The sequence below is a fragment of the Carassius auratus genome, unplaced genomic scaffold (assembly GCF_003368295.1).
Source record: "Carassius auratus strain Wakin unplaced genomic scaffold, ASM336829v1 scaf_tig00037178, whole genome shotgun sequence".
Taxonomy (NCBI): Eukaryota; Metazoa; Chordata; class Actinopteri; order Cypriniformes; family Cyprinidae; genus Carassius; species Carassius auratus.
Genome location: NW_020526360.1, coordinates 1 through 12,090, shown reverse-complemented (window position 1 = coordinate 12,090; position 12,090 = coordinate 1). Strand labels below are relative to the sequence as shown.

The 12,090-nt window shown below is 38.1% G+C and overlaps 1 protein-coding gene across 2 annotated transcripts in view; it reads left to right on the top strand.

Moving 5' to 3' along the window:
* LOC113082918 (ral GTPase-activating protein subunit alpha-1-like) overlaps positions 1–10,769 on the top strand; it is a 28,107-nt gene extending 17,338 nt beyond the window's left edge. Inside the window, exons 7-9 of one of the 2 annotated variants that reach the window (XM_026254340.1) lie at positions 6,273–6,397; positions 7,350–7,380; positions 8,862–9,008. In XM_026254340.1, coding sequence (XP_026110125.1) covers positions 6,273–6,397; positions 7,350–7,378 — 154 coding nt within the window. In that variant the 3' untranslated portion in view covers positions 7,379–7,380; positions 8,862–9,008. Of the gene's footprint in view, positions 1–6,272; positions 6,398–7,349; positions 7,381–8,861 lie in introns of both variants that reach the window. The other variant, XM_026254339.1, reaches the window with a different exon arrangement.
* Positions 10,770–12,090: the final 1,321 nt, after the last annotated feature.

Below are 12,090 nucleotides of genomic sequence, written 5' to 3'. Positions count from 1 at the left end.
TATCTGTCTGTCTGTCTGTGTCTGAAAGTTTGTTTGAAAAAAAATGTTTTTTACATGTATTTACAAATTAGTTCTATGAATTTTTATTAGTTTTATCAAAGTTTTACCTTTTTTAATGACTTGTGTATGGGATGATTTCAATTCGTTCATAGTAAGCGTAAAGAGAAATTGCACAATCACTTATTTTTATTACTCCAGAAGTGCCTAGAATTTTCTAATTCTACATGAATAAGGGGCTAAATAAAAAAAAAAAAAAAGTAATAAAGATATCTTCACATCTGATATTGTTTTGACTGGAATAGCTGTGAAGATTTGCACAATAATGTATTATTTTATTTAAATCAAATCACATCAAAACCTGCTCAAACCTGTTAAAAGATAAACACTTCTTGTGCGAATTCAGACCTCAAATGTTTCTGCGAAGCCAAATGTGATTTAAAGAATTAATAGCCACGGCATTTGAAAGCCATGGTGAAAAATCTCTACTCTCAGTAGAACCACAAAATCAGGTTACTGTTTAAAAAAGACATGCACAGGAGGCAGATGGCAAGCCTACCTTTACTCATTCATACTAATCAGGACCGCCACGTACGTGTAGCTCGGCGTACACGCAGCCCTCTCTGATAGCATTAGCGCTGACTTGCACGTCATGAATGTTAAATAAATGTTGCATTTGCAATGGCAGCACGCACATCACTTTCCACCTGGGGCGCGGGGACAGGACGCGGGGTGATAAATCGGGCTGGCCACTCTCCGGGCTGTATTTCACGAGCCCTTCAATTTGGTTTCAGCTGAGATTAATAGTTGAGGCTGTGATGCTGGAGACCAGGCCCAGATCAGTGTCTCGGAGCTCCAGGCAATGGTGCATTAGCCTGGGCTATCTCTCCTCTCATCTGCTTGTGCCACGCGGAGACATTGGCCGTAATGACGGGTCTGTGGCAGCCAGCCACAGCACCGTGCCTCGCTAATAAAATCACTGTTAGAGCCACGATATCAGCAGGCATCAGATGGAAAAATAAACCGATTAGCCTGCTCTTCGGGGCACACATAGATTTCTGTAATTATACGCTGTAAAACTCCTCAAATTTGATTATTTGTGTGATGTTTTTCTGTCACTTTTCTGATCTCGTTCTCTTTCTCTCCAGTGTCAGTGCAGATGTAATTGTATTGGTGGATTTTGGCTGGTCAGATCTAAATTTTTTTGGTTTATTTTCTTAGTTGGTTTGATCAACCCTTTGATATTTGACTCGGATGTTTTCCGCGTGCATAACTGGGTAGATCTGATGAGATTGCTTGATTGATGGCAGATCTTAACATCAGAAATGTGTAAACTTGGAAATGCTCCATTTAAAGGAAGTTTACCCAAAAATAAAAATTTGCTGAAAAATTACTCTTTCTCAGGCCATCCAAAAATGTGATGAGCATTATTTTGGATTGTGGACTTAGAAGTAGCTGTTTAAAGTTTGTTCCATACAAACACATAGCTTTTTTGCTTCACAATATGTTAATTGATGGACTGGAGTGGTGTGGATCATTGTGATGTTTGTTTGGACTTTAATTCTGACGGCACCCATTCACATTGGTGAGCAAGTAATGTAATGCTAAATTTATCCAAATCTGGTTTGATGAAGAGACAATATCATCTATATCTTGGATGGCCTGAGGGTGAGTAAATATTAAGCAAATTTCATTTTTGGGTGAACTATTCCTTTAAGCAGTGTGACTGCAACTGTATATCAGCTAAGTGATTTCTCGCAGGGTTTGACAGACAAGTCCCAACAAAAGTACCTGTGGAGACCCTGTGGTTTGTGGTTTGAATGAGAGGACTCCTCTGTGCGTGTCCCACTGGGTTGTGTGTGAAGACACGAGAGCCGTTCGGCAGCCGGACAGTGGCTCTCTCTGCGGGGCTGCGGATCCTGCTCTGGGTTTCTTTTGAAAGGTGCCAATGCTGTCCTATGGAGGAATCCTCAGAACAGATAATAACAACCACACCATGCGGAGAAAATGACTGATCATGTGTGTAATTAAAATGAGGCGTGTGTATGTGTGCGCGCGCGCGCAATTTGGGACTGTGTTTCCACTGGGCTTGTCAGCTACTGTGCTGTGTTAATTTGCAAGACCAGAGCAGTGAATAGCTGTGCTCTCGGATATTGAAGATATTGGCCGTGTGTCATCTTTGTGCAATCACACATCCAATTGTCCCAGAGCTCTCCGATGAACTGATGTTTCCAGGCACATGTGTCCTTTGAGATGCCCTGTTTTTATTTGTGTTAATAGTATTTTTTATGATTAATTTGGACATCAGATTAGCATAATGATTATGTTGTAGTCAGGCTCATGCACTATTCAGAATTGAGAATGCCATTTAAATTCCTATTGAACTCCTTAATTTGAATTGGATTTTAATTGAGGTGGCAAACGAAATGCAGAATTATCTTACATTTAAAAATTTGAATGTAAAGTACAAATAATTTCGTATAACAATTTGAGTGATGTTCAAAGAAAAACTTTGAATGTTGAAAAGTTTGAGATCAGTAAGATTTTTTTTTTGTTTTTGAAGTCTAATGGTTAAAAAGGCTGCATTTATTTGGAAAAATACAGTAAAAACAGTTATACTGTGAGATATTGCAGTTTAAAACTCGCATGGTCTTTAGGAAATCCTTCTAGTATGCTGATTTGGTGCTCAAGAAACATTTCTTATTATCAATGTGGAAAACAGTTTTGTTGCTTAATATTTCAGTGAAAACTGAGATTCTTTAATGCATAGACTTATTTTTTACATTTATTTTGAAATATAATTATTATCTAACATTATATATAAATCTGTTAAATTGCATATTTGTCTAAAAAAAAAAAAAATCCCACTGACCCCAAACTTTTTGAATGGTTATGTACATTTCATCATATTTTTGTGGTCCAGGGTGAAAGAACATTTCATTTCTTTACCTGGTTTTAATTCCTTTAAATCACCATTGGTAAATTCCTCTTCCTGTTCAAATTGCAATTCAGATTCCAATTCCAACTTCCTGTGAGATGTGGCCAGTTCAATTTAAATTCACACTCAAGAATACATTTTCACCATGATTATTGCTTTATCTTAGCGGTTCTGATGTTTCTCGGAGATCATTGTCGTCTACCTACGAGTGTTCGCTAGACACCATGTTGTCATAGAGGAGTTATGGGGGTCAAGGTGACTGACACGACTTTGACATCATGAAAAGCTTCTACCCCTTTCCAGAGGCGTGCTTCTGTTCTCCACCACTGCCGTCAGCTTCGAGAGGGGGAGGGAACGAAATCGTGGGTAGCAGGAGTGATCAATTTGGAGGCTATCAGCACCAGCATGTTCGGAGTGCTGAATTAACACACCACCAGGGACTGTTCCTGGTGCCCACCACGAGCCCTTCACTCCTAATGTGCTAACAAGCTCACTTTTGCTGTCTCTTCAGTGGCAATTTCTCTCTTTCCTTCCAGAGCCCAGGAGTTCAGCGTGGTGACAATGAAAAGCTCTGTAGGAGGGGGGGAAGAGGCCAGGAGTATTTTTCCCCCCTTCTGCCTTTCATCCACAGGGAAAATGAGTTTCTGGTAATGCACAAAAGGCTCTTTTTTTCATCCTCCTCTCCTCTTCTAGCATGTGATGCTAGAGAGGGCACGAGAACCTGGCACGCACTCTCTTAAAAGGACTTTCTCCTTTTTAACAAGCCGTCATAAAAAAACACCACCCATCTAAAATTCAATTACGGCGGATGCAAGGCCCGGGTTATTTGGGTGAATACATAGTGCAAAAAGGAGAGAAGGGGAAAAAAGAAGAACTGTTTTTCCCTTTACCTCTCTCTTTGTGACACACAAAGAGCATCTGAAGTCAACAGCGGAGAGGATTTGTTGTCTTGGTGACAGGGTGCACTAGAGGCTCATCTCAGGTTTAGGATGGTGACCACATGTAGGTGGCTCTGAGAGGGCTATTAAGATGCACAACGGTGCTGCTCACGCTCTGCTCTCGCCGTTTGGAATGGTTGCCAGGTTGTAGCCAGACTATCAGCATGAAATCTGGTCCACTTTGCACCTTATTATGGCCATGAAGCATCTGTGTAGCAGAGCTGTAGTCAGGACTAGACCCTGTAAAACCCAGACCAGTAACACACCCCAAGATCCAGACCAAGACTAAACCCGTCAAAACTCATAGACATTTCAGTCTTAAACAGATAAAAAGCTGGTTTGATTCCAGCTTTTTTACCTATGATAAAATTTTGTAAATATTTCATCATGTCATATTCATTGTAGTTAGTTTTATGGTAAAAATGGTATCTAAGTTGTAACTTCTGTTTTGTGCAGATGTACACTGCCGTTCAAAAGTTTTGAAGTTGGTAAGTTTTTATGATGTCTCACCAAGGCTGCATTTATTTCTTCAAAAATACAGTGAAAACGGTAATATTGTGAAATATTATAATACTTTTTGACTAGAAGACTTCAGGCAAATCTGAAGGTTCAGCACCATTACTCCAGTCCTCAGTGTCACATTAATTATTTTAATATACTGATTTGGTGCTCAGGAACAATTCTTATCAATTTTAAAAAAGTATGGTAAAACGTCTTTTCAGGATTCTTTTATGAATAGAAAGTTCAAATAAATCTGATGTTATTTGAAACTGAAATCTTTTGTAACATTATAAATGTCTTTACTCTCACATTTGATTAATGCTTCTTCACTTAAAGCTGCAGTAGGGAACTTTTTTGAAAATATATTTTTTACATATTTGTTAAACCTGTCATTATGTCCTGACAGTAGAATATGAGACAGATAATCTGTGAAAAAATCAAGCTCCTCTGGCTCCTCCCAGTGGTCCTATTGCCATTTGCAGAAATTCATCCGCTCCCGGTAAGAAACAACCAATCAGAGCTGCGCTCCGTAACTTTGTTTGTGTTCAAAATGTAGAAAAATGTATATAATAAGCAAGTACACCATGAATCCATTTTCCAAACCGTGTTTTTAGCTTGTCATGAATCACTAGGGTGAACCTATAATAAGTGTTTATATTCGGACTATTTTAGATTGCTTCGGGGGTACCGCGGCGGAATAACCCAGTACCTTTGTGATTCTTCATAGACATAAACAGAGAGAAGTAGATCCGGCTACAATGTTCTTCTGCTAGACGCAAGCAGTTCTGTTTATTAACCGCTAGAGCGTCAAAAGTACCCTACTGCAGCTTTAATAAAAGTAATTTCTTTTAAAAATAGGATTTTGTGTATGTGTTTTGGCTGGCAAGTTTTAAACAAAATATAAACGAGTCTGTGTCTAGTGAATTAACTGTGGTAGATGGTTCATGAGGAAGTGGCGCTCTTAGTTTTAATCATTTGGAAGTGCAGAACAGAGAGGCTACAGCTGATGTCTACATTCAGAAGCTTTGAATTCATTTGTTAGCAGTCGTGGCTGAATGTTTCTGTCAGTAAGACCATATGAGCTGTTAACACGGCTGTCATAGCCGTCGCCGGCTCAGTCATGTTCTGCGTATGGTTGTAGTACAGCATGTGTCTAATTACATCGCTCCCGAAAACACTTTCTCTAGCTGCTTTCTCTTCTCCTCTGTGGGAACCTCTCACCCACTCAACGTAGGGTTCGCTCTCAAACTGTGGGACCCTGGGGAGGAAACGGGTCTGCTGGAGACAGGAAAAGGCAAACGACAGATCTGCGTGAGTGTTGTAAACTATCTCCTAGAGGAGACGCTTCCTACGTGTTCATCTTAACCGCCAGAAGTGCTCAAAGAACAAGAGCCGAGAATAACTTCCCCCTGCCTCGTCCCAGCAGGACCTCCGTTTTTTTTTTTTTTTCGTCTCGCAAACACTCGGCGTTTCTCGCCGTTACTCTATAAAGTTTCTCCAGTGACACAGCATCCGACGTTCTCCGAACAGTGTGCTCTTGGCTTACTGAGTTATGAATGCAGCAAAGACCATATGCCACAGGTCTACTTAATCAAATCGTCCCCATTTACAGAATCCCTCCGTTTTTAAACCCATACACAGCGACATAATCCAATCCCTTCCATTTACTCAATACCATCATTTTTCTTAACTGAATAACACAGACAGTAAGATGTCCATTGATACCCAGTGTCACCATACGTAAAGCAATGACAGCTTTGTAATACAGTTTACAGTATGATGGGAGAATTATTAACCCATGGCATCCTGGCTAACTGTTTGACCCCTGTTGATGTGTTTTTGTCGCTTATGATATTGATGCACCAATATTGTATGACTTTAACTCGTATGTTTATCAGCTACGAAGAGAGAGCAAGGTATCTGGAGACGATAGTCCAGCACCACTTGGAACCGACAACATTTGAGGACTATGCGGCTCGTGTTTTCTGCCCTGCACCTTTCCACCATCTTCCCTCCGAAGCAGGTGGGCATTGACTAAATGAATCGATTCTTAATGAATCTGTCATTTTACACTACTCACGATTCACCTCAGTTCCAGGCTTGATGAATCACATGCACACTTTCTATCCAATCACCTCACCCTTTTTTATTTTTCATGTACATTTTCATGCATTTGGCAGATGCTTTTATCCAAAGCAACACTGCATTCGATATTCATAAACACTACCATTCAAAAGTTTGGGGTCATTAAGATTTTTTTATGCCTTTGAAAGAAGTCTCTTATGCTCACCAAGCATTTATTTGATCAAAAATGCAGTAAAACCGTAATATTGTGAAATATTATTAAATTTCAAACACCAACTGGGGGTTATCAATGTTAAAAACAGTTGTGCTGCTTAATAATTTAGCAAAAACCATAATTGATTTTGATTCAAAAATACTGATAAAAACAGCATTTGTTTGGTTTTTAAATATCTTTACTGTCACTTTTGATCAATTAAATGCATCCCTGCTGAATAAAAGTGCATTTCTTTCAAAACAAAATCTCACTGAGCTCAAACGTTTGAACATGTTTTTCAAGAAGCTCTTTCTGGGAATCAAACCCATGGCCTTGGCATATATATGAGCTACAGGAATGCTAAACTTAAAATGAACATGGCAGCTGAACTTGAAACAAAGGTAGTCCAGAAATAATGTTATGCCCTTTTTGAGGAAGACATTTCCTGAGAATTGCAGATGAATGAGAAGAATTCATTGATCTTTTCCTCCACAAATAAGTCATTATCCGAGCCTTTCTTTTGAGGACACATGCATAACTGTACACAAATTATTTTTTATTTTGGGCTATTCTGGCTTTTGTGTTGGGTGCCTGATAACTTCTAAACCCAAATGTTCATTTTTATTTAATTTTTTTTCATTCCCATTTGATTTTTTTTTTTATATTTTATTTTGTTTATTTTATGTTTCCCCTTCAGATCATAATCTATCACTTGTGTATATCTAAAGGTAAGATTCCTGAAGATGCCGTACACTGAGGCTGCCCGATTGTCTTTGCGTTTGTTCGGCTTGTAACGAAGTTATGAGCTTGTTTTGTTCTTGTTTGTTTGATTCCTTTCTAGACTGAAACATGTTCCCTTCTTTTCCTGTGTTCTCTGTATTTTGTCCAGTGGGAAGTCTGCAACATAAATTGCATGGCATGTTCACATCAAGTCCCTAACACTGACCAACGTTTATACTCGTCCAGCATGATCTCACCACTTCACTCATCTAATCTTCTATTCTTTATATCACACATAATGTCTGTCTGTTTGTGTAATTGTTGAATGGAAGCTCCAGAATGGTACAGTACAGCTCTCATATGGATAATACAGCTTAATGGCAACCTTTTTTTGCGGAAGTATTCTTCCTGTTCCATAAGATTCTCAATAAAGAGTTCTTCAACCAACTCTTGCTTGAATCACAACATTATAACAATTGATTACAGAATGGAAAAAGTGCAAATTGCAGAATGTATTGAATCACTGAATCACAATCTTTTTGTGTTGTGTATGTGTAAGTTGAGTGGATGAATGAGTGCGTGTATGAATAATAAACCTTCATGAGCATGTGGAGAGATGTGGTCTTGTATTTCATGTGCAGCTGCTACAATTTTCCCTCTCAGCTTGCTCACACCTTTATCTTGTATCTCTTCTTCTCTTTTTCTTTTTCCTGTCTTTTTTTTGTATTCTTTCTCTTACATACCACATCTATGCCCATCACTTTGCGTCTTTCCCGCCCCTCTCTCTTGACGTCCTTTCTATCTGCCACTTCTGTCCATTCTCACACCCCAAGAGAGAAATGCTGTGATTTTTCTGCTCCTTCCCAAACCTCAACTAGAAAACATTGGGCTCATCAAGCTAAAGGGAAAAGGCTTGAAACGGAAGGTCTTTCACGCTAGCTGTGAATGGTATGCTGGAACTGAAAATGGCAAAGTACCTTCTTTTTTGTACCCCATTCCTCTTTTACAATGTAGTTTGTGTTGCGATATCGTAACTGCGCCACTGTTGGTCTCATCGAGGTACGAGGTGTCAAGTCTCAGCGTTGATTAGTCCCAGCATCCCCTGTGATCCGCTCTGTGAACTTCACCCATGATGCACTGGTGCATTAACCTCTCACGCCCCTCAGGAAGGGGTTTTCACACTTATTTTGCTCTCTATTGGTTACTTGTGGCCTTTATGTACAATTTATCTGAGAGGTTTTTCCCATTCCAGTCTGAGTGAAATTCACAATAAGTCTGATTTGAGTTCACAAAGAAGTCAAATGTCTTAGTATAGACATTTATTTCCCCTGTCAATGTATTTCATATTTGAATTCACAAACCCAAGCTAAATGTAACCCCCTTAATGAGATGCCACATTTCAGTGTGGTGTTAAGTGTGTGTGTATGATCTAGCATCGTGAGGTTCTGATCTCTCTTTTCTTCTTCCTCTACCCATCCCTCCCTGACAGGCTCATGCCTCGAGAGTCAGCTGGCAGAAAGTCCAGCAATGCAGGTAGACGGGAGCGACTTAGCCTCGCCAATATCACCTCGTGCTAGCAAGAGCCGGATGTCCATGAAGCTTCGCCGTTCCTCGGGCTCTGCCAACAAGACTTGACCTGAGTGAGCAAACACACACTTCACTCCATTCGCTCTCGCCAGAACTCCGCCCACTGCACTGTCAGAGACAAACCACACCCTCTCGCCTGCGGTAGCCACACCCCCTCGCCTGCGGTAGCCACACCCCCAATGCTGTCTGAATCCTCCCATTCAGAGCCAGAGTGATGAACAACGACTGAAATGTTTTTTTTTTTTTTTTTTTTTTTTTGTCATCGCTGATGGATATTGTGTTGCGTTTTACCTTAACTTCCTTTACTGTTGTCGTAGCTGGTGCCACTGTAGCTGCCTACTACTCGAGTGCCAGTGATCATAAAAAAAAAATATAATCATTACGATAATGTTTCTTTTTGATTGCCATCATATCAACCACCACTTTTTAGATTTGTACAGAAGACGCGGTAATTGATGGCGAAAGAAGTGTCCAAAAACATGTTGTGGAGCAGATTTGTGTTTCACATTTCAGTTTGTTTCACTCCTAATGTGGAACATGTTTTATATAACATTGACACTCACATTTGTTTGTTTATTTGCTGGTTTTCTTTATGGATGACGGTTTATTGCAATTTGTAAATCAGTTTTCGCTTCGTTAGAATGTTACTGATTTTTTTTATGTTGATGTTATACTGAACGGGCCCCCTTTGTCATTTGTAACGGTTATTTGTGTGTGTGTGTGTGTGTGTGTATATATCTATAAATATAAAATATATACATATTTAATGTATGTGTATAGTGTATGAACAGTATCTGATCTGTGTACATATTTACCAATATTTAAATCAACCAAAAAAACAAAGTGAAACGGCCACTTAGAACAAGTCAAAGAACAAGTCTTCAGCTTGAATGTCTGTCTGTATGGCTAGATTTTTGCTGGACTCTGTCTTGTTATTTTCGTTTCATTGCACAGCAGCCTTAGAGACGAGCCCATGCAGGTTTATCAGCTCATTTACAGAATAAATCATTTGACTGCAATGCTCTTTTTGATTCACCTCGTCTTAGATGGGATTTTTAAGGAAAGTGTGAATGAGTTGCCACATTAACAGGTCTTGCAGGGAGACGGCAATGTTGCCAAATTTAACTGAACTACCCACTTCAGGACTTTTTAAGCTAGTTCAACAGTGCACATGGCATGTTTCAGACAACTGGACAGCCTTTAATGTAATCATGTCCTGTTTTTGTTTTTTTTTCTTTCTAAACATGTAGATGTGGAAGTGTACAAAAAAAAAGTCTTCGACACTAGCTTTGGTCTGCACTTTTCCGTTTAATTTTGACCGTTTAAGGGATATAAGGGTATCTGACCCTGTAGATGACGGATGCAAGTTATTACTGTTGCCATGTTTAAGATAAAATCAAGTTTGTATATTTTCTTGAAAGCTATGCGAGACTTCATGGGGTCAGATTTTATTATTTTCTTTTTAATTTGAATTTATCAGAAAAAAAAAAAAATACTTGTGGAGTTGAAATCATGCAGCACCCTTCTGGATTGAAATTATAAAGTGTATATTAAAGGCCTGCACACAAGCAACTGAGACCTGTACGTAATTTCAAGAGGAAATAAACATCCTCATGGGTAGATTTTGTGTATGTTACTACTGATCAAATGCTGCATGATTCCAGGACTAACTGCATGTGTTGATAAAACAGCTGCACACGCACAGATCCACAATATTGTCACATGCTAGTAACTCTGTACATTTGTATCGGATGTTGAAGGAGAGTGGATGTGCAACTACAATTAAGAATAAAAATATTCTTACAACATAGAAAATCCTGTGCAGTTATTGGGTGCATCAAATGTTTAACCATTTATATTTTAAATGCACTGATTTTTCTTTTTTATTTATTTATTTGTTTCTAGTTTTAAGCAGCTTCTCCTGTAAATTTTTGCAAATGACAAATAAGCTACATTTGAAAGGGTATTCAAAGACCGTTCAGTTTATTGACCTTTTAATTTCCCTATTACAGCTGAAAATGGCTACATATGAAAATAGAAAGAAATATGACACTTGTAGTTTATTATTACATGTGGGCCTCTAATAGTCTTGATGTATGCTATGGCATTTCCTGGCGGTTGTTATGATATAAATAAAATTTTCAATTAAAATATAATGGAATGTACAGTACCTTCATTTCATGATCTAGAAATCAAAGCACCTTCTAAAACGATTCATACTAATAAACTTTCCATGGGAGCTATTTTACAAATGATACATAAAATATATGAACTGCCTTTTCCCGTATTATAAAGACATATATTAATCAAAATCCTGCTGAGAGCCTAGAGTCTCAAGCCTGATAGATTTGTTGTTTTCCCGCTTTAAACAGTTTCACAAATTAAATTAAACCAGTAACATTAAAAACCTTTAATGGGTAACACTTTATAACTTTTAATAATATTAGCAGTAATGAGTTTCAAATAGATGTGAATCAAACCTGAAAGTGCTTATAATAATCAAATCTGAATTTATATGAGCGAAGTATTATATACAGGGTTCACATGGTCATGGAAATATCTGGAAAAGCCTGGAAAATGTAATGGAAAACATAATTTTAATAAATTTTTCAATAATGAAAGCCAAAGAGATTTCAGTAGTTAACATATATATTTCTTGATATTCTCCGTTCAAAAACATTAAATTGATGTTTTTTTTTTTTTTTTTTTTTTTGTAACTATAAATGTCTATAGTTGTTTATATTTTTGGTATTCTAAGCTCTTTATATATTTAATTGACTATATTATATATATATATATATATATATATATATATATAATATATATATATATATATATATAAACTAGAAAATGCATTCTCAAAAGTGTGGGAACCCTGTATATAATGTATGTTAATAACCTGCTAGTGGAAGTTATAAAGTGATATCCAAGATTATCAAAGGATACATAAACTATCCTGTTTTCAGCAAAGAAAACCTGTAAATTCGATATATCCCACATAAAGTCACTGGACGTATTATTAGTGATAATATCAACAACAAGCCGTTAGGCGTAGTCTGAAGTGTTTGTGAGATCAGCATCCCGGCCTGACGGCCATCTGTAAGAGCGCGTCACCTGTCTGTGCTCTGTGG